Source organism: Anomaloglossus baeobatrachus, chromosome 5 (genome assembly GCF_048569485.1).
Source record: "Anomaloglossus baeobatrachus isolate aAnoBae1 chromosome 5, aAnoBae1.hap1, whole genome shotgun sequence".
Classification (NCBI taxonomy): Eukaryota; Metazoa; Chordata; class Amphibia; order Anura; family Aromobatidae; genus Anomaloglossus; species Anomaloglossus baeobatrachus.
Genome location: NC_134357.1, coordinates 168,700,181 through 168,723,336, shown reverse-complemented (window position 1 = coordinate 168,723,336; position 23,156 = coordinate 168,700,181). Strand labels below are relative to the sequence as shown.

Genomic DNA, 23,156 nt, shown 5'->3' with positions numbered 1-23,156 from the left:
ACAAAATTTGACCGGTGCAAAAGTATGGGCACCCTTATCAATTTCTTGATTTGAACACTCCTAACTACTTTTTACTGACTTGCTAAAGCACTAAATTGGTTTTGTAACCTCATTGAGCTTTGAACTTCATAGGCAGGTGTATCCAATCATGAGAAAAGGTATTTAAGGTGGCCACTTGCAAGTTGTTCTCCTATTTGAATCTCCTAGGAAGAGTGGCATCATGGGCTCCTCAAAACAACTCTCAAATGATCTGAAAACAAAGATTTTTCAACATAGTTGTTCAGGGGAAGGATACAAAAAATTGTCTCAGAGATTTAAACTGTCAGTTTCCACTGTGAGGAACATAGTAAGGAAATGGAAGAACACAGGTACAGTTCTTGTTAAGCCCAGAAGTGGCAGGCCAAGAAAAATATCAGAAAGGCAGAGAAGAAGAATGGTGATAACAGTCAAGGACAATCCACAGACCACCTCCAAAGACCTGCAGCTTCATCTTGCTGCAAATGGTGTCAATGTGCATCGGTCAACAATACAGCGCACGATGCACAAGGAGAAGCTGTATGGGAGAGTGATGCGAAAGAAGCCGTTTCTGCAAGCATGCCACAAACAGAGTCGCCTGAGGTATGCAAAAGCACATTTGGACAAGCCAGTTACATTTTGGAAGAAGGTCCTGTAGACTGATGAAACAAAGATTGAGTTGTTTGGTCATACAAAAAGGCGTTATGCATGGAGGCAAAAAAACACGGCATTCCAAGAAAAGCACTTGCTACCCACAGTAAAATTTGGTGGAGGTTCCATCATGCTTTGGGGCTGTGTGGCCAATGCCGGCACCGGGAATCTTGTTAAAGTTGAGGGTCGCATGGATTCAACTCAGTATCAGCATATTCTTGACAATAATGTGCAAGAATCAGTGACGAAGTTGAAGTTACGCAGGGGATGGATATTTCAGCAAGACAATGATCCTAAACACCGCTCCAAATCTACTCAGGCATTCATGCAGAGGAACAATTACAATGTTCTGGAATGGCCATCCCAGTCCCCAGACCTGAATATCATTGAAAATCTGTGGGATGATTTGAAGCGTGCTGTCCATGCTCGGCGACCATCAAACTTAACTGAACTGGAATTGTTTTGTAAACAGGAATGGTCAAATATACCTTCATCCAGGATCCAGGAACTTATTAAAAGCTACAGGAAGCGACTAGAGGCTGGTATTTTTGCAAAAGGAGGATCTACAAAATATTAATGTCAACATCAAAAAGGTAAAATTCAGTTTCCATATGATGTAATTATAAGTATGAGGTAAGGTGGATTCTAAACACACCTACCCACCAATAAACCACCCAAATCAGCCCATCAACATCTAAAAAAAAGTATATTTCCAGCCAGCGCAAAAGACAATGAAGGAACACCGTGTGGTTGCACAATCGCATTATAAACAACAATATTTGGACTTACCCATGGTGTCAAAACAAAGAGCCTAACAGTGGTGGTTCAGAGGTGGGCAGGTGAGTATCCTTCAGAAGGTGCAGGCTGCTGATGAAGCTTTGGCGACACGTGCGTCCGGGTTGAAGGATACTCACCTGCCCACCTCTGAACCACCACTGTTAGGCTCTTTGTTTTGACACCATGGGTAAGTCCAAATATTGTTGTTTAGAATGCGATTGTGCAACCACATGGTGTTCCTTCATTGTCTTTTGCGCTGGCTGGAAATTTTGTGCAACCACATGGTGTTCCTTCATTGCCTTTTGCACTGGCTGGATATATACTTTTTTTGAGATGTTGATGGGCTGATTTGGGTGGTTTATTGGTGGGTAGGTGTGTTTAGAATCCACCTTACCTCATACTTATAATTACATCATATGGAAAATGAATTTTACCTTTTTGATGTTGAATAAAATTTAATGTTTTACAAACCTGAATGAGTCTCCTATACATGTTTTTACATGAATTCTATAGTTTATCTTGGAGTATATTCTAGACATCCGTCTATTGGGGATTGTGACTTAATCCACTAGGATGAAAATACAATATGGTTTCTTCCCCTGTTTGTCTGTGCTATATTTTTTTATATTAATGAAAATATTAATGTCACTTTTATGTTGAGATGCCCATACTTTTGCATCGGTCAAATTTTGTTTAAATGCGGATTGCACATTTTCTGTTAGTACAATAAACCTCATTTCAATCCAGAAATATTACTCAGTCCATCAGTTATTAGATATATGAAACTGAAATAGCTGTTGCAAAAACCCAAATTGGTATAAAGAAAAAAGGTTAACATTAATAGGGGTGCCCAAACTTTTTCATATGACTGTATCTACATGTTGGTATGATTAACCACATTAGCTGGTATGTAGTGTCTTTTGATAGGTGCCTGTTTACACTTAACCTTTATGATCATTTATCATAAACATGTTTTCACTGTACCTTCCTTCATACGGACCTAGAGTTTTTCCTTGGTCGCCAGAATACAGTACTACTGTCTGTCTGTTCATAATATATGTTGTCTATTATTTATTATGGCACATTTAGAAATCATTGTACAGTATTATATTTAAAGTTATAATAATGTTTTAGGTTGAATAACAAAGGATCTCAGCTGTTTGTACAAGTAGAGCTAGGTTCACACTTACGTTAGAGTCTATACAAAGGCTGCATCGCCGGTTCCATCATTTATGGATAAAAAAGTATAGAAGAGAAAGATGGAATACAGAATACTAGTGTTATCAGCAAAAATATCCGCATTCAAATAATTTGTGTGTTAGGCTTTAGGCTATGTGCGCACTAGCCGTTTTTACCCGCGGATTTACCCGCGGTTTTGCTGCGGAAATTTCTTGAGAAATGTTTGAAATCTTTCTGCAGACATTTCCCAGCAAAACCTATGGGGAAAAAAAAATAGCTGTGCGCACACTGCGTTTTTTTCTCAAGAAAATTCTTTGTGAAGATTTTCTTGAGAAAATGTGCATGTCACTTCTTTTCCGCAGGCACCTGCGGAATATCCCCGGTATTTCACGCCATTCACTGTAATGTAATCGCGAAATTCCGGGGGTATACCGCAGGTAGCAAATGATGTGCGGTATACCCCCGGTATAGCCGCGATTTACCTGCGGTAATGCACATCGCCGCCTTCGGTTTTGCAGGGAGTGATGTCATTATGACAGAAGAGGAAGCGGAGCAGAGTAAACACACACATCACACTCCCTGGACGCCGCACAAAAGCACTTCCATGTGACCTCCAGGTGCCCGTGCAGTCTGTGTCCCGCTCCGGCCCCGCGGCTGCCCGCCCTGCAGTGTGTCAGTGTCTGCCCGCAGTATCGGCAGCTTGTCACGCTGCAGCGCAGGCAGACACTGACACACAGCAGTGCGTGCAGCCGCGGGGATGACGGGCGCTGCTGTCAGGAGGTGAGATGAGATCATTACCTGCTGTGACGATCTCCTGCCTCCTGACGTCACCACTGTCACTGCCGTCTATGCCCGCGGCCCGAGACTGTCACTAGCGGTGATGTCACGGGCTCTCGCGATACTGCAGAGAACGCGGTGGGCATAGACGGTAGTGACAGCGCTGATGGCAGGACTGCAGGAGATCATCACAGCAGGTAATGATCTCACCTATCCTACTGACAGCAGCGCTCATCATCCCCTGCAGTGACCTGGGCTGACCTATTGATGTTAGCTCAGGTCACTGCATTACTCTCCCGGCCAATGGGGAACCTTCTGTTCACTTACTGGGACAGTGACTATGGTATGGATCGTCCTGGGACCCCCTCCTTATTGGATTTGATTGTTCTTGTCAATAAATTGGTGAAAGAGGGAACGTGAGGAGTGTTTTTTCAAATAAAACTTTTTTTGTTGCCTATTTTTTATTTCTTACTGACTGGGTTGGTGATGTCGTTTATCTGATAGATGCGTGACATCACTAACCCCAGGGCTTGATGCCAGGTGACATTACACATCTGGCATCAACCCCATATATTACCCCGTTTGCGACCGCACCAGGGCAATGGGATGAGTTGGGGCGAAGCGCCAGGATTGGCACGTCTAATGGATGCGCCACTTCTGGGGCAGCTGCAGCCTGCTATTTTTAGGCTGGGGAGTGTCCAATAACAGTGGACCTCCCTAGTCTGAGAATATCAGACCCCAGCTGTCCGCTTTACCTTGGCTGGTGATCCAATATGGGGGGGACCCCACGTTTTTTGTTTTAAATTATTTATTTAATGTAAAATAACAGTGTGGGGTGGCCTCTGTTTTGGATTACCAGCCAAGGTGAAGCTGCCAGCTGTGGTCTGCAGGTTGCAGCCGTCTGCTTTACCCTAGCTGGCTACAAAAGATGGAGGGACCTCACGTCATTTTTTTTTTTAAATTATTTATTTTTTGGCTAAATACAAGGCTAGGCACCCTTTAGTGCCACATGAAAGTCACTAAAGGGTGCCAGCTTAGAATATGCAGGGGGGTGGGACATTATATAGGTCTTTCTCATCTATCTATCTATCTATCTATCTATTCATCTATCCATCTTTCCCTCTATCCATTATCTGTCTACCTATCGATTATCTATTATCTATATTATTTATTGCAGTTCAGCATAAAAAAACTGCAGGGACCAACCTGCGGAAAAACCGCGGCAAAATCGCGGCGAAAACGCATGCGCTTTTCTCGCGGTTTTGGTGCGGTTTTTTACCGCAGGTGCGGTAATCTTCAACTCCCAGAAGTTTCTCAAGAAATGTTCTTGAGAAAAATCACTTTTCTAGTGCGCACATAGCCTTATTAGGATTTCAGTGAATGGTTTTTCTTTCATCAGTGGTTTTGATCAGTTTGGCCTTAATGTCAGTGTTTATCAATGTTATCCTTGGATGAAAAAAAAATGATGTTCGTTTCTTAAGGTTCCCATATCAAACAGTTTGTGAAAAATGGACAGCAAATTGATGGCATGCGAGTGCTGTCTGATATTTTTCACGGACCCATTGACAAGTGAAAACCATGGCTTGAACGCTTGTGAAAAAAACTGGCATCTGAATGATCCTTTAGGAAGTCACACATCACTACAGGTTCTCTTTTATGTTTTCTCAGGCTATTACAGGGATGGCGATTGATAACCACTTACTAGCGCTGAGAGAGTTAGCACGAGAACACTGCAAGGAATTGCCGGAACTTTTTACAGACGAAATGTACTTGACGAGTAATCGATTTGTACTCTCTACCAGTCAGGTATGTGTTTCACAAAAAAAAACAAATTTGTTCAGCATTTGACATTTTAGTGATGTCTTGATATCGCATATGCTCATATTGTATGTAGTTATGTAATTGAGCATGTGCAACTTCCACCATAAAAAATAAATATACACTACAGGGCTAATTAAAAGGAAATTATGTCCCTGAACGGAAATAACAATATGTCCATATAGGTTTCCATCCAGTAAGCCAGTGCAGCCTGCTTTCGTTAACGGCATACTGGAATCAGGCATGAAACGTCATTAGAAAACTGAATTTTCTGTGAGATTATTTAGGACTAAATCAGATGAGGCAAGTAATAGATGAAAATGATGTGTTTCTATGCCGTATTGTAGGTAGAGTCTCCACAGAACAATAGATGTTTTGTTTATAACTTTCCTGAAATAATGAATCACACATTCTAATCACTAATGGGACATGTGAGTGCTTTGGTGAATCAGGATTGTGGTTTTGACAACGTTCAAGAGAAAGATCCAAACAAATGTTACAGTTTGGCAAAATACTATAAGCCTCTTCAGTATATCAGCCATATTTTAACTACTTACAGACCACCCATAGACTATAAAAGTTTGGGCGGTCCACATGGTACTCTGCAGTGGCGTTTTAGACATCAAAACATCACGCATAGTATAACAGCTGCACAAGATTGTATGGGTGCAGCAGAGGGAAACTGGTTGTCAGACATAGCCAGATTCCCCATTGAGAAGGCAGAGACAGTTTGTTACAAACTCTGCCTTCCCGATTGCTGTATGCAACTGTGTATACAGTATACTAAGATATGACTGTGTTCCCAACCCAATGATCCCACAGTCACAGAGAAAACCAGATGAAAGATAAAGTATAGAAATGATGAAATGCCCCCCAAAGGTCTTTTATGACCTTATGTGGGATTCAATGTGTGAAATATATGGAAAATAAATAAAAGCCACAGTTTGTCCAAATTACTGTGTGTAGCCCTGCCCTGGTTGAAAATAAAATGTGTCCACCAAATGAAAAATTATTGTTAGAGTCCTGAATCTTTTCCTTTCCACCTCTCTTGGAACACAATTGAAACATAACTTGTCTTTTCAATGCGCCTCTGGTCTTGACTTGACTACATTGGCTTCAAATTCACTGCAAACTCTGAATCCCTCTTCTCTGCAAATTACCCTCAAACACTACGTAAAATTTGCGCTCTATTAAAAATGTGAGGCAAATTTAAACTCTCTTCACTGGGTCACATATATGCTCTTAAAATGACATTACTCCCCCTATTACTCTACCTTTTCCACATCCTTCCAGTCAACGTCCCATCTCACTACCAGAATGTTTAATCAACTCTTGTCTGGAAGGGAGGCATTCCATATGATATAGCGCCACACTATACCATCACAAAAATACTTCAAAAATCCCCTACTCAAGAATGTCACTCTATAGACAAATGATTATCAAAAAGGCCCCTATGGAATGGCGGGAGCAAATCCCCATTCCAAGGGGTCAATGGTGATATGAAAAAACAATAAAACTGTATAAAAATATTTATAATTTTTATTTAAAAATATTAAAAAACAGTTTTGAATAACCAGGGTATATGTGCAAACAGATATTTTTAACACAGAGTTAGTTCCCACAAAGGCAATACAAAGAATATCTAAAATATGGGGCCAAGCAGGGTATATAGTAAAAAATAATTGATTAAAAAAAAATATGAATTAAAGTGCAGGTTTCGCATTAAGACAAAAAGGCAAAAAAATATTGGATGTTGTTCAAAAATTACAGTATCAAGAATAAATAAAAAGAATGTTAATATTAAAAAATACAATATAAATAATCACTCAAGTATTAAATATAATAAATTATATATTTACACACTTCAAGTACTGTATGGAATTAAAGTGCCCAGTGCTGTGTGCCTAATAGTATTAAGGAGCCTAGTGCTATGTCCTTCAAAATTAATGGGCAAAGGTATATATGGGCAATCAAAATTATAATATGCTATATAAATGTGGCGCTCAAAAGCTGCACAAATACCTGCTATAAAGGCTATTATATTTGTTGGCTTCCGTTCCCGACACGTGTTTCGTCATTTGTGGACTTCCTCAGGGGTAATTTGGTGTGAGGTCTCACAAATCTGGCCTTTATGGAAGAGTGGCAAGAAGAAAGCCATTTCTAAAAGATATTCATAAAAAGTGTCGTTTAAAGTTTGCCACAAGCCACCTGGGAGACACACCAAACATGTGGAAGAAGGTGCTTTGGTCAGATGAAACAAAAATCGAACTTTTTGGGCACAATGCCAAATGATATGTTTAGCATAAAAGCAACACAGCTTATCACCCTGAACATGGTGGTGGCAGCATTATGGTTTGGGCTTGCTTTTCTTCAGCAGGGACAGGGAAGATGGTTAAAATTGATGGGAAGATGGATGCAGCCAAATACAGAACCATTCTTGAAGAAAACCTGTTGGAGTCTGCAAAAGACCTGAGACTGGGACGAGATTTGTCTTCCAACAAGACAATGATCCCAAATATAAAGCAAAATCTACAATAGAATGGTTCACAAATAAACGTATCCAGGTTTTAGAATGGCCAAGTCAAAGTCCAGACCTGAATCCAATCGAGAATCTGTGGAAAGAGCTGAAAACTGCTGTTCACAAATGCTCTCCATCCAACCTCACTCAGCTCGAGGTGTTTGCAAAGGAAGAATGGGCAAGAATTTCAATCTCTTGATGTGTAAAACTGATAGGCATACCCTAAGCGACTTGCAGGATTATTTGCAGAAAAAGGTGGCGCTACAAAGTATTAACTTAAAGGGGACGAATAATATTGCACACACCAATTTTCAGTTTTTTATATTTTAAAAAGTTTAAAATAAGCAATAAATTTCGTTCAACTTCACAATTGTGTCCCACTTGTTGATTCTTCACCATAAAATTTTAATTTTTATCTTTATGTTTGAAGCCTGAAATGTGGGAAAAGGTTGAAAAAAATCAAGGCGGCGTGAACACTTTCGCAAGGCATTGTACATGAACAAGAGGTTCTTGGTTTAACATTCTGATCAGACTGTATGAAGCTCACTACCACGTCACGGCGAACCTTGTTAAACCAAGAACCTCAAGTTCAGGTATATAAATTTTTCCCTAGCGGCATTAGATCCTCTATACCCCTCTAAACACTAACACCCACAGATATCTCCTTACTTATAACTCTCACTAGGAATCTGATATTGGCTTGATTCTAACTGATGCAGACTAAACCCAACCTTGATGCTAGAGACTAATTACAAAGTCATGATTGGATGGTACCTCAATCCATCCAAAATAGGCTAAGCTGTTCCTAACTATTCATCTCAATGTGTTAGAGGATGACAAACTAAAATTGGCATATACCATATATGGTGGCTTTGCCCTAAATCATGCAGTTTTTGGATTATGCTGCACTCTCTCATTCTCTCAGTTACAGGAACCAACAAAAGGAACCAAAATATTACAGATATTCCTGTACTATATTGGTTTCATATTCCTTGCTGCCAAACAAACTATCGCCTTAGACTGGAGAAAACCAAGGCATGATTTCTCGGAAATAAAAAGATGGCTCTGTTGGTATATGATTAATGATACATTTTCAGCTATATTATCTTATAAGGTTGATAAATTTGAGAATATTTTCTCACCTTAGGCAGAATACAGCCACCATACTACATTCGCTATACCTCTATATTTACAAGTCATTCCTGACCCTGACTTTCCTTAGCAAATCCCATTTATTACATGGGATTTGACTCCATCTCGGGCATTTCACCCTCACTTCCCTTTTTCTGCCTCTGTTGTTCCCCTTCAAAAGTTTGTACACATGTCTTTTCAAAATACTATTGCACTATTTATCTTTTGATTAGACCCCATGTATCACGAAATAAAAATACAATAACAATCTGAATATCTGAAGGATACAAAAATTCCAGCTCATTAATATGCATGCACGGAAAAAAAACTAAATTATGCCTAGTCAGTAAATGGGGTAAATGGCTTGGTGTTCAACTGGTTAAAAGAGAGCAGAGATTGTTAATTTTAAATTTTTAACAAATTTAAAGAGAACCTGTCAGCACGACACTGTAATAATCAATAAATTGATACCTTTGGTGAAGAAATCTGCTTTGTTTTTCTTCTTTAATCACCATCTGAAGTTTTCTAATAATTAGATTTCAATGCACAGGGGTTGGACTCTACACTAGTCTTCTCCTCCCTCTCCCTGTCTTTGATTCCCTGGCCCCTCTGACTGCCTCCTCTGTTTGAAGAGTAGATTTCTAACAGAAGAGGCAGGTCATTCAAAAAGTAGTGATTTGTTATTCAAAGACCGGAGGCAGGGGAGGGGCAAGGGAATCACAAACAGGGAGGAGAAGACACAGTGTATGGTCTGGCCCCTGTGCACCAAAATCAAATTAGCAGAAAAAAACTTCAAATGGTGATTAAAGAAGAAGAACAAAGCAGATTTTTTTTACCAAATGTATCAACTTAATCAGTATTACAGTGCCATTATAGCCATGTCCTTACATTACATTAAAAAATCTTGCTGACAGGTTGTCCTTAATGTGAACAAGAGTTTGTGGCACTTACTGATACAGGTTTCCCCTCCATCACTTATAGTGTAGCTTCCTCACAGATCAAATGCTCAACCACAATTTTAGTTAGATAAATTATCTGCCACAATAGATGGATGAAAATACATTTTACATACTTAAATTCAGAATAATTAGTCATAATTTGGTTGGAAGTGAACTTGTAGATTCAAGACACTAAGTAATGTATAAATTGATGAGCGATTGTACTTAATGTTTTTTTCCACTCATTAGAGGGCCATGCATAACCACTTATGTGATATTTGACCTCTCCAGAATAACAACAGTACCAATAGTAATGGTTATGTGGCTCAGCCGTTAATTCTCCAATGGAAAATCTGAACAACTTGAAATCCACCTAATAAAATAGTTGCTGAGGTTGCATTTAGACAGGCCGACTGCGGTGATTAAATGGCTGCCAAACAGCTACCTGTAACCGATCAGCAATTGTTTAATGGGCTGTTTAAACAGGCTGAGCACATTGCATGTGCACCAATGATTAGTATGAACGTTCCATGCTCTAAACCAGGGGTGGGCAATTCATTTTCCTGAGGGGCCACATGAGAGACATAACTTGGTGTGGAGGGCGGAACCAAAAGGCTGAAATTAATTCTGCTCAATATTAATATTAGCATATTAATTATAATTATTATTTTATATTAATATTTTTTTCACTTATTATTGAGCAGAATTAAGTATGCTGACAGCCCCCTATATACTGTATCAACCCACACATGGGCCATAGCAGAAGAAATAATTGCCCAAAAAGAAAGAAAAATAAAACAAAATATAATATTTGTCTGGGTCGCATAAAAACATATCTAGCAACTTTACAGCCCTTAGAAACTAATTTTCCTCCTATTAAAATCCCTAGATTCCCATTACATTGCCCCCTTAAACAAAAGTGCCCCCAAAACACTGTATGATACTACCACAGTGAATTCCTCCACAGTACCCTCCAAATGCACAGTATAATGACCATGCTGTGCCTCCTCAACCACCCTAGAAAAGTATGGTGACTCCAACAGAGTATGAACCCCAACTGTGACCCCCACACAGCCCTCCATGCAGTATAATGGGTTTACATAAAGCTTACAGTTTAATGGCCGCCACACCTCTTCCCACTGTATAATGGCCCACAACAAACAGCCCTCAAATAGCCCTCCATAAAGTCTAAAGGCTCTCTCATAACCCTCCAAATATTATGTCCCGCAAGTAACCCACCAAATAGTATAATGCCTCCACATAGCCCTTTTAATATTATCATGGCCCCCACATAGCCTTCCACATATTATAATTGGCCCCACATAGTCCTCCACATAGTATTATGCACCCCTCATAGTCCTGCATACAGTAACATGGGCCCTACTTTGACTTCCATATATTGTACTGTCCCCCCTATAGTCCTCCATATAGTATAATGGCCCCCACATAGCACTCCATATATTATTAAGCAGATCCCATAGTCCTCCATATTTTATAATGTATTTGCATAGTCCTCCAAATGGTATAATGCACCCCCCATAGTCCTCCCTCTGTATACTCACTGATTTAGAAAAAAATAAAAAAAAATTAAAAATACTCACCTCACCTCTTTCCCCTGCTGCTTCAGTCTCCTCAGCGTGTGTCCTGCCGCTCTGCACATCTCGATACAGCGGGCAAGCATTAGTGACATCATCGTGCCCCACTGTGCTGAGATGTAAAAGCGCTGGCACAACCGAGGAATGATAGAGGAGGGGGTGTAGATGGATCGCACCCTCTTTCATCATTGCTTTCAACTGTATCAGCATCAGTGATGATGACTGGTGGAGGGGACGCTGGTGCTGGCACTGGGCCCCTCAAGCTCATGGTCTTCGTAGCAGCTGTATGGTCTGCCGCCATTGGCAGTACAACACTGAGCTTCAGATAGCCTCTTAAATACAGCATGAACCCCCACATAGCCTCCTATATATATTTTGAGCCCACACATATCCTCCTATATATATTATGAGCCCTATTTAGCTTCATATATACAGCAAGAGCCCAAACGTAGCCTAATATATATATTTCTGAGCCCTTGCATAGTATCCTATATATATTTTTCAGCCCCCACATAGCCTTCTATATAGATTTCTGAGCCCCCACAAAGCCTCCTATATATATTATCAGCCCCAACACAGCCTCCTACATATATATAAACATCCCTCACACATGAAAAAAACTCACATTTGCTCCTGTTCCCCAGCACTCTACTCCGGCCTCCAGTTCACTGACCCTCCGCACAGTACACGCATCTACTGTGCCTCACGCTGATTGGTGTAAGATGGAGCCAGCGTCACCGCCCTCTACCAATTTGTACACCGCATCCTCTGCGACACAAGAGCTGTCAACTAAGTGAACATTCCTGTGCATGTGAGAGGCGGGTGAGGTAGCAGCCAGCCAAACCATCATTCAGCAGCCAACTATCTAAAGTGTAAGGGGGTGGGGACGGTTTAGAAAGTTTTGATGAATTGGTTGTTTATCGTGGTCGAATCTACACCGTGTGCAGAATTATTAGGCAAGTTGTATGTTAGAGGATTTTTTTTATTATTGATCAACAACTATGTTCTCAATCAACCCAAAAGACTCATAAATATCAAAGCTTAATGTTTTTGGAAGTTGGAGTGGGGTTTTTTTAGATTTGGCTATTTTAGGAGGATATCTGTTTATGCAGGTAACTATTACTGTGCAGAATTATTAGGCAACTTAATAAAAAACAAATATATTCCCATCTCACTTGTTTATTTTCACCAGGTAAACTAATATAACTGCACACAATTTAGAAATAAACATTTCTGACATGCAAAAACAAACCCCCCAAAAATTAGTGACCAATATAGCCACCTTCTTTATGATGACACTCAACAGCCTACCATCCATAGATTCTGTCAGTTGCTTGATCTGTTTACAATCAATATTGCGTACAGCAGCTACCACAGCCTCTCAGACACTTTTCCAAGAGGTGTACTGTTTTCCCTCCCTGTAGATCTCACATTTTATGAGGGACCACAGGTTCTCTATGGGGTTCAGATCAGGTGAACAAGTGGGCCATGTCATTATTTTTTCATCTATTAGACCTTTACTGGAAAGCCACGCTGTGGAGTATTAGATGCATATGATGGAGCATTGTCCTGCATGAAAATCATGTTTTTCTTGAACGATACCGACTTCTTCCTGTACCACTCCTTGAAGAAGTTGTCTTCCAGAATCTGGCAGTAGGTCTGGGAGTTGAACTTCACGTCATCCTCAACCCAAAAAGGTCCCACAAGTTCATCTTCGATGATACCAGCCCATACCAGTACCCCACCTCCACCGTGCTGGCGTCTGAGTCGGAGTGGAGCTCTCTGCCCTTTACTGATCCAGCCTCTGGCCCATCCATCTGGACCATCAAGAGTCACTCTCATTTCATCAGTCCATAAAACCTTTGAAAAATCAGTCTTAAGATATTTCTTGGCCCTGTCTTGACGTTTTATCTTATGTTTTTTGTTCAAAGGTGGTCGTTTTTCAGCCATCCTTACCTTGGCCATGTCACTGAGTATGGCACACCTTGTGCTTTTTGATACTCCAGTAACGTTGCAGCTCTGAAATATCGCCAAACTAGTGGCAAATGGCATTTTGGCAGCTTCACGCTTGATTTTCCTCAATTCATGGGCAGTTATTTTGCGCCTTTTTTGCCCAACACGCTTCTTGCGACCCTGTTGGCTATTTGCCATAAAATGCTTGATTGTTTGGTGATCACGCTTCAAATGTTTGGCAATTTCAAGACTGCTACATCCCTCTGCAAGACATCTCACAATTTTGGACTTTTCAGAGCCCGTCAAATCTCTCTTCTGTCCTATTTTGGCAAAGGAAAGGAAGTTGCCTAATAATTAAGCACACCTTATATAGGGTGTTGATGTCATTACACCACACCCCTCCTCATTACAGAGATGCATATCCCTTGATTTACTTAATTGGTAGTTGGCTCTCAAGCTACAGCTTGGAGTAGGACAACATGTATAAAAAGTATCATGTGATCAAAATACTCATTTGCCTAATAATTCTGCACACAGTGTATATTAAAACCTGTTTCAATTTCTCTCATGCAAGCTAATGTTGCTAAGTATAATTTCAGTGATGGTGTTGCAATCGATTTTCAGGTTCCCACCACAATGGAAATGTTTTGCTGCTATGGTCCAGTAGTGCCAAATGGATATGGTGCCTGTTACAACCCACAGCCAGAAAACATCCTCTTCTGCATCTCAAGTTTTCGTGACTGCAAAGAAACTTCATCTGACATTTTTGCCAAATCACTGGAAGAAAGTCTGACTGCCATGGGTGACCTATGTGTACAATACAACACTACGGCCCAAACACCAGTGAAGGAAAGAAAATTAGAACCAAAGAATGGGCACAGATCCTAGATAACTTTTTAACATATAACATAGGTGGTATAAATATTTATTTTCCATAAATATATCATATTTTTAAATGTATATTTTCAAGGTAAAAGGTCACTAGAGTATATAAAAATTAAACGTAAATAAAGATATAAGATACTTGTCAAAAGCAACTAAATACAAAGATGTTGATCTAAAGGCAGGAGAATTTTTTTTGTAATATACTCTATGTTTGTCTCTTACATACAGTACAGACCAAAGGTTTGGACACACCTTCTCATTCAAAGAGTTTTCTTTATTTTCATGACTCTGAAAATTGTAGATTCACATTGAAGGCATCAAAACTATGAATTAACACATGTGGAATGAAATACTTAACCAAAAAGTGTGAAACAACTGAAAATATGTCTTATATTCTAGGTTCTTCAAAGTAGCCACCTTTTGCTTTGATTACTGCTTTGCACACTCTTTGCAGTCTCTTGATGAGCTTCACCGGAAATGGTCTTCCAACAGTTTTAAAGGAGTTCCCAGAGATGCTTAGCACTTGTTGGCCCTTTTGCCTTCACTCTGCGGATCAGCTCACCCCAAACCATCTCGATTGGGTTCAGGTCTGGTGACTGTGGAGGCCAGGTCATCTGGCGTAGCACCACATCACTCTCCTTCTTAGTCAAATAGCCCTTACTCAGCCTGGAGGTCTGTTTGGGGTCATTGTCCTGTTTAAAAATAAGTGATGGTCCAACTAAATGCAAACCGGATGGAATAGCATGCTGCTGCAAGATGCTGTGGTAGCCATGCTGGTTCAGTATGCCTTCAATTTTGAATAAATCCCCAACAGTGTCACCAGCAAAGCACCCCCACACCATCACACCTCCTCCTCCATGCTTCACGGTGGGAATCAGGCATGTAGAGTCCATCCGTTCACCTTTTCTGCGTTACACAAAGACACGGTGGTTGGATTCAAAGATCTCAAATTTGGACTTGTCAGACCAAAGAACAGATTTCCACTGGTCTAATGTCCATTCCTTGTGTTCTTTAGCCCAAACAAGTCTCTTCTGCTTGTTGCTTATCCTTAGCAGTGGTTTCCTATCAGCTATTTCACCATGAAGGTCTGCTGCACAAAATCTCCTCTTAACAGTTGTTGTAGAGATGTGTCTGCTGCTAGAACTCTGTGTGGCATTAACCTGGTCTCTAATCTAAGCTGCTGTTAACCTGCAATTTCTGAGGCTGGTGACTTGGATGAACTTATCCTCTGCAGCAGAGGTGACTCTTGGTTTTCCTTTCCTGGGGCGGTCCTCATGTGAGCCAGTTTCTTTGTAGCGTTTGATGGTTTTTGCCACTGCACTTGGTGACCCTTTCAAAGTTTTCAAAATTTTTTGGACTGACTGACCTTCATTTCTTAAAGTAATGATGGCCACTCATTTTTTTTTACTTAGAATTTGTATTATGGCAAGAAAAAAGCAGCTAACAGTCTATTCAGTAGGACTATCAGCAGTGTATCCACCAGACTTCTGCACAACACAACTGATGGTCCCAACCCTATTTATAAGACAAGAAATCCCACTTATTAAACCTGACAGGGCACACCTGTGAACTGAAAACCATTTCCGATGACTACCTCTTGAAGCTCATCAAGACAATGCCAAGAGTGTGCAAGCCAGTAATCAAAGCAAAAGGTGTCTACTTTGAAGAACCTAGAATATAACACATTTTTAGTTGTTTCTCACTTGTTTGTTAAGTATTTCATTCCACATGTGTTAATTCATAGTTTTGATGCCTTCAATGTGAATCTACAATTTTCAGAGTCATGAAAATAAAGAAAACTCTTTGAATGAGAAGGTGTGTCCAAACTTTTGGTCTGTACTGTAGATGGATAGAAATAAACAAAAAAATAACAAATCGCCGTGTTGATAACATGTACCACTCTAAAGGTACGTTCACACTGCCCGATCATTGTGAACAAGCATTCAAAAGAGTGCTCATTTCCTGATAATTGTGCAGTCTAAACAGCAAAACGTTGTTCATCAGGTGAAATTACCTTTGGTTAACCCAGAAGATCATCGTTTAGGAAGTGTATCATACTTTGTATGCAGGACCTGTGCTGCAGTGAACAATAATAGCCTATGCACATTAAGCGATCTATTAGGACAGGGGTGGGGGGGGACCTCTTTTCTGCCAAGAGCCATATGGATAGTTATACCACCATTTGCTGAACATGGATGTATATTACACTGCTCAATTCCTCAAAGGGGTAAATTAATCCCTGCACAGATAACAGCTATAGAACTCAATCAGTTGCAGTTCTCCAGTATTCTTCACATAGAAGATACCAAGTCTTCTGTATATATCACATTGGAGACACCGAGTCTATTGTATAGATCACATAAGAGACACCAAGTCTATTGCATACACATCACATAGAATACTTTATATACATCACATAGGAAACACAGACTCTGCTGTATTCATCACATAGGAGACACTGAGGCTGATATATATATATACTGTACATTACATACGAGACACAGAGACTATTCTATACATCACACTGAGACTCTGCTATATATACATCACATAAGGGGCTGATTTACATACCTTACATAGGAGACACTGGGTTTGATGTACATACATCACACAGAAGACACTAAGACTGCTGTATATACATCAAACAGGATCACAAGTACATACATTGATGATCAAAAGGGTAAGAATGTTTTGAACTTTTGACTTTCAGGCTCCATACCTCACCATCCACTTCAGCTTTCATTTTATAGACAATCAGCTTGGATAGCTCATACATAAATTTGACTTGCAGCTATTTAGAAATTATTAGTTAGGCTATGTGCGCATGCTGCTTTATTTTGACGCTGCGTTTTTGTGCATTTTTGTCGGCTAAAAATGCACAAAAACGCATAAAAACGCACTTGCGGCAAAAACGCACAAAAATTGCACCGGTAAAAACGCATAGTATCATAGTATCATAGTTTTTAAGGTTGAAGGGAGACTCTAAGTCCATCTAGTTCAACCCGTAGCCTAACATGTTGATCCAGAGGAAGGCAAAAAAACCCCCAATGTGTCAAATAAGCTCCAATGGGGAAAAAATTTCCTTCCTGACTCCACATCCGGCAATCAGACTAGTTCCCTGGATCAATACCCTGTCATAAACTCTAATATACATAACTGGTAATATTAAATTTTTCAAGAAATGCGTCCAGGCTCTGCTTAAATGTTAGTAGTGAATCACTCATTACAGCATCATGCGGCAGAGAGTTCCATAGTCTCACTGCTCGTACAGTAAAGAATCCTCGTCTGTGATTATGATTAAACCTTCTTTCCTCAAGACGTAGCGGATGCCCCCGTGTTCCAGTCGCAGGCCTAGGTGTAAAGAGATCTTTGGAAAGGTCTCTGTACTGTCCCCTCATATATTTATACATTGTGATTAGATCCCCCCTAAGCCTTCGTTTTTCCAAACTAAATAACCCCAAGTTTAATAACCTGTCTTGGTATTGCAGCCCACCCATTCCTCTAATAATCTTGGTGGCTCTTCTCTGCACCCTCTCCAGTTCAGCTATGTCCTTCTTATATATCGGTGACCAGAATTGTACACAGTATTCTAAGTGCGGTCGCACTAGTGACTTGTACAGAGGTAGAACTATATTTTTTTCATGAACACTTATACCTCTTTTAATACATCCCATTATTTTATTAGCCCTGGCAGCAGCTGCCTGACACTGTCCACTAAAGTGAAGTTTACCATCCACCAATACACCCAAGTCTTTTTCTGTGTCTGTTTTACCCAGTGTTCTACAATTAAGTACATAATCATAAATGTTATTTCTTCTACCCAAGTGCATGACCTTACATTTATCTACATTAAACTTCAATTGCCACTTCTCAGCCCAATCCTCCAATTTACATAAATCTCCCTGTAATATAAAATTATCCTCCTCTGTATTGATTACCCTGCAGAGTTTAGTATCATCTGCAAATATTGAAATTCTACTCCGCATGCCCCCAACAAGGTCATTTATAAATATGTTGAAAAGAAGCGGGCCCAATACTGACCCCTGTGGTACCCCACTATGAACTGAGACCCAGTCCGAGTACGTACCATTAATAACCACCCTTTGTTTCCTATCACTTAGCCAGTTTTTAACCCAGTTACACATATTTTCCCCTATCCCCATTATTCTCATTTTATGTACCAACCTTTTGTGTGGCACCGTATCAAAAGCTTTTGAAAAGTCCATATACACAACATCCACTGCATTTCCCTGGTCCAGACTTGAACTTACCTCTTCATAGAAGCTGATCAAATTAGTTTGACAGGATCGATCCCTCATAAACCCATGTTGATACTCTGTCATAAGGTTATTTTTCTTGAGATACTCCAGTATAGCATCTCTCAAGAAACCCTCAAGGATTTTACCAACCGTAGAGGTTAAACTTACTGGCCTATAATTTCCCGGCTCAGTTTTTGTCCCCTTTTTGAATATTGGCACCACATTTGCTATGCGCCAGTCCTGCGGTACCGACCCTGTTATCAAGGAATCTGAGAAGATTAAAAATAATGGTCTATCTATCACAGAACTCAATTCCTGTAGTACTCTGGGGTGTATGCCATCCGGGCCCGGAGATTTGTCAACCTTAGTGATTTCGAGGCGGCGGCGTACTTCCTGCTGGGTTAAGCAGGTAATATTCAAGGCATATGCATGTGTTTGTGTTTTTGGCTGCGTTTTGCTGCGTTTTTTATCTCTGCGTTTTTCTGCATTTTTCCAATGCATTGCATGGGGGGAAAACACAGAAAAATGCAGGAAAGAATTGACATGTCCATTTTTTTTTAAGCTCAAAAACGCAGCTTAAAAAAAAAGTTGTGTGCGGACAGCAAAAATGAAAACTCATACACTTTGCTGGGGAAGCAAAGTCATGCAGTTTTGAGCCCAAAAACGCACAAAAACACACCCGAAAAATGCGCAAAAACGCCGTGAAAAATGCACTGTGCACAAATAGCCTTAAGCAGATTATATATAAGAATAAGGCTGCACATCAAACTTAGATAATGGTATAATGCCTCAAGCATATGGAAAACACAGCTCCGCCCCTTTCGGCCATGTTTTTTCCATCTCCTATATAAGAAAGTCCTTAGTTACCCCTCTCCACCCATAGCAGTTTTTAATTGCAATGAGATGACACACAGTTAGGGTCACAGAGCTAGGGACCCCAATATAGAGATATGCCTTGACGAGGCCTTGGGGCTCAGTTACATTGATCAATGCGATTGCTAAATATCTCCTTTTTCCTAATATTCATGGCAGGTATGCAATTCATTATTCACATGTTCAAATTAGCAAGTAGCATTTTTCATTGTATATTCCAATATTTTTCCATATGCTTGAGGCATTATACCATTATCTAAGTTTGATGTGCAGCCTTATTCTTATATATAGTATGTATTTTTGGCTTGCACTCATATATATATATATATTAGTGCTCACTTCAGTTATCCTATTCAGTTAAGCAGATTATAGTCATGTCACTACATTGTTACTGTTTGTCTCCTAAAAATCTGAATTTTTAATATTTGTTAGTATTTTATAAATCCACCTTTGGTTTTCAACACTGCCTGAATCCTTCTGGGCATGTTCTCTATCAGATTCAATCATGTCTTAACCAATATATGATTCCAGGTCTCTACCTACACATTACCACCAGTTATACCACCATTTGCTGAACATGGATGTATATTACACTGCTCAATTCCTCAAAGGGGTAAATTAATCCCTGCACAGATAACAGCTATAGAACTCAATCAGTTGCAGTTCTCCAGTATTCTTCACATAGAAGATACCAAGTCTTCTGTATATATCACATTGGAGACACCGAGTCTATTGTATAGATCACATAAGAGACACCAAGTCTATTGCATACACATCACATAGAATACTTTATATACATCACATAGGAAACACAGACTCTGCTGTATTCATCACATAGGAGACACTGAGGCTGATATATATATATACTGTACATTACATACGAGACACAGAGACTATTCTATACATCACACTGAGACTCTGCTATATATACATCACATAAGGGGCTGATTTACATACCTTACATAGGAGACACTGGGTTTGATGTACATACATCACACAGAAGACACTAAGACTGCTGTATATACATCAAACAGGATCACAAGTACATACATTGATGATCAAAAGGGTAAGAATGTTTTGAACTTTTGACTTTCAGGCTCCATACCTCACCATCCACTTCAGCTTTCATTTTATAGACAATCAGCTTGGATAGCTCATACATAAATTTGACTTGCAGCTATTTAGAAATTATTAGTTAGGCTATGTGCGCATGCTGCTTTATTTTGACGCTGCGTTTTTGTGCATTTTTGTCGGCTAAAAATGCACAAAAACGCATAAAAACGCACTTGCGGCAAAAACGCACAAAAATTGCACCGGTAAAAACGCATAGTATCATAGTATCATAGTTTTTAAGGTTGAAGGGAGACTCTAAGTCCATCTAGTTCAACCCGTAGCCTAACATGTTGATCCAGAGGAAGGCAAAAAAACCCCCAATGTGTCAAATAAGCTCCAATGGGGAAAAAATTTCCTTCCTGACTCCACATCCGGCAATCAGACTAGTTCCCTGGATCAATACCCTGTCATAAACTCTAATATACATAACTGGTAATATTAAATTTTTCAAGAAATGCGTCCAGGCTCTGCTTAAATGTTAGTAGTGAATCACTCATTACAGCATCATGCGGCAGAGAGTTCCATAGTCTCACTGCTCGTACAGTAAAGAATCCTCGTCTGTGATTATGATTAAACCTTCTTTCCTCAAGACGTAGCGGATGCCCCCGTGTTCCAGTCGCAGGCCTAGGTGTAAAGAGATCTTTGGAAAGGTCTCTGTACTGTCCCCTCATATATTTATACATTGTGATTAGATCCCCCCTAAGCCTTCGTTTTTCCAAACTAAATAACCCCAAGTTTAATAACCTGTCTTGGTATTGCAGCCCACCCATTCCTCTAATAATCTTGGTGGCTCTTCTCTGCACCCTCTCCAGTTCAGCTATGTCCTTCTTATATATCGGTGACCAGAATTGTACACAGTATTCTAAGTGCGGTCGCACTAGTGACTTGTACAGAGGTAGAACTATATTTTTTTCATGAACACTTATACCTCTTTTAATACATCCCATTATTTTATTAGCCCTGGCAGCAGCTGCCTGACACTGTCCACTAAAGTGAAGTTTACCATCCACCAATACACCCAAGTCTTTTTCTGTGTCTGTTTTACCCAGTGTTCTACAATTAAGTACATAATCATAAATGTTATTTCTTCTACCCAAGTGCATGACCTTACATTTATCTACATTAAACTTCAATTGCCACTTCTCAGCCCAATCCTCCAATTTACATAAATCTCCCTGTAATATAAAATTATCCTCCTCTGTATTGATTACCCTGCAGAGTTTAGTATCATCTGCAAATATTGAAATTCTACTCCGCATGCCCCCAACAAGGTCATTTATAAATATGTTGAAAAGAAGCGGGCCCAATACTGACCCCTGTGGTACCCCACTATGAACTGAGACCCAGTCCGAGTACGTACCATTAATAACCACCCTTTGTTTCCTATCACTTAGCCAGTTTTTAACCCAGTTACACATATTTTCCCCTATCCCCATTATTCTCATTTTATGTACCAACCTTTTGTGTGGCACCGTATCAAAAGCTTTTGAAAAGTCCATATACACAACATCCACTGCATTTCCCTGGTCCAGACTTGAACTTACCTCTTCATAGAAGCTGATCAAATTAGTTTGACAGGATCGATCCCTCATAAACCCATGTTGATACTCTGTCATAAGGTTATTTTTCTTGAGATACTCCAGTATAGCATCTCTCAAGAAACCCTCAAGGATTTTACCAACCGTAGAGGTTAAACTTACTGGCCTATAATTTCCCGGCTCAGTTTTTGTCCCCTTTTTGAATATTGGCACCACATTTGCTATGCGCCAGTCCTGCGGTACCGACCCTGTTATCAAGGAATCTGAGAAGATTAAAAATAATGGTCTATCTATCACAGAACTCAATTCCTGTAGTACTCTGGGGTGTATGCCATCCGGGCCCGGAGATTTGTCAACCTTAGTGATTTCGAGGCGGCGGCGTACTTCCTGCTGGGTTAAGCAGGTAATATTCAAGGCATATGCATGTGTTTGTGTTTTTGGCTGCGTTTTGCTGCGTTTTTTATCTCTGCGTTTTTCTGCATTTTTCCAATGCATTGCATGGGGGGAAAACACAGAAAAATGCAGGAAAGAATTGACATGTCCATTTTTTTTTAAGCTCAAAAACGCAGCTTAAAAAAAAAGTTGTGTGCGGACAGCAAAAATGAAAACTCATACACTTTGCTGGGGAAGCAAAGTCATGCAGTTTTGAGCCCAAAAACGCACAAAAACACACCCGAAAAATGCGCAAAAACGCCGTGAAAAATGCACTGTGCACAAATAGCCTTAAGCAGATTATATATAAGAATAAGGCTGCACATCAAACTTAGATAATGGTATAATGCCTCAAGCATATGGAAAACACAGCTCCGCCCCTTTCGGCCATGTTTTTTCCATCTCCTATATAAGAAAGTCCTTAGTTACCCCTCTCCACCCATAGCAGTTTTTAATTGCAATGAGATGACACACAGTTAGGGTCACAGAGCTAGGGACCCCAATATAGAGATATGCCTTGACGAGGCCTTGGGGCTCAGTTACATTGATCAATGCGATTGCTAAATATCTCCTTTTTCCTAATATTCATGGCAGGTATGCAATTCATTATTCACATGTTCAAATTAGCAAGTAGCATTTTTCATTGTATATTCCAATATTTTTCCATATGCTTGAGGCATTATACCATTATCTAAGTTTGATGT

At 40.0% G+C, this 23,156-nt stretch overlaps 1 protein-coding gene across 1 annotated transcript in view; it reads left to right on the top strand.

The window, feature by feature from the left end:
- CHAT (choline O-acetyltransferase) overlaps positions 1 to 14,488 on the top strand; it is a 180,597-nt gene extending 166,109 nt beyond the window's left edge. Inside the window, exons 14-15 of the mRNA XM_075347294.1 lie at positions 5,068 to 5,205; positions 13,977 to 14,488. Coding sequence (XP_075203409.1) covers positions 5,068 to 5,205; positions 13,977 to 14,240 — 402 coding nt within the window. The 3' untranslated portion in view covers positions 14,241 to 14,488. The remainder of the gene's footprint in view (positions 1 to 5,067; positions 5,206 to 13,976) is intronic.
- Positions 14,489 to 23,156: the final 8,668 nt, after the last annotated feature.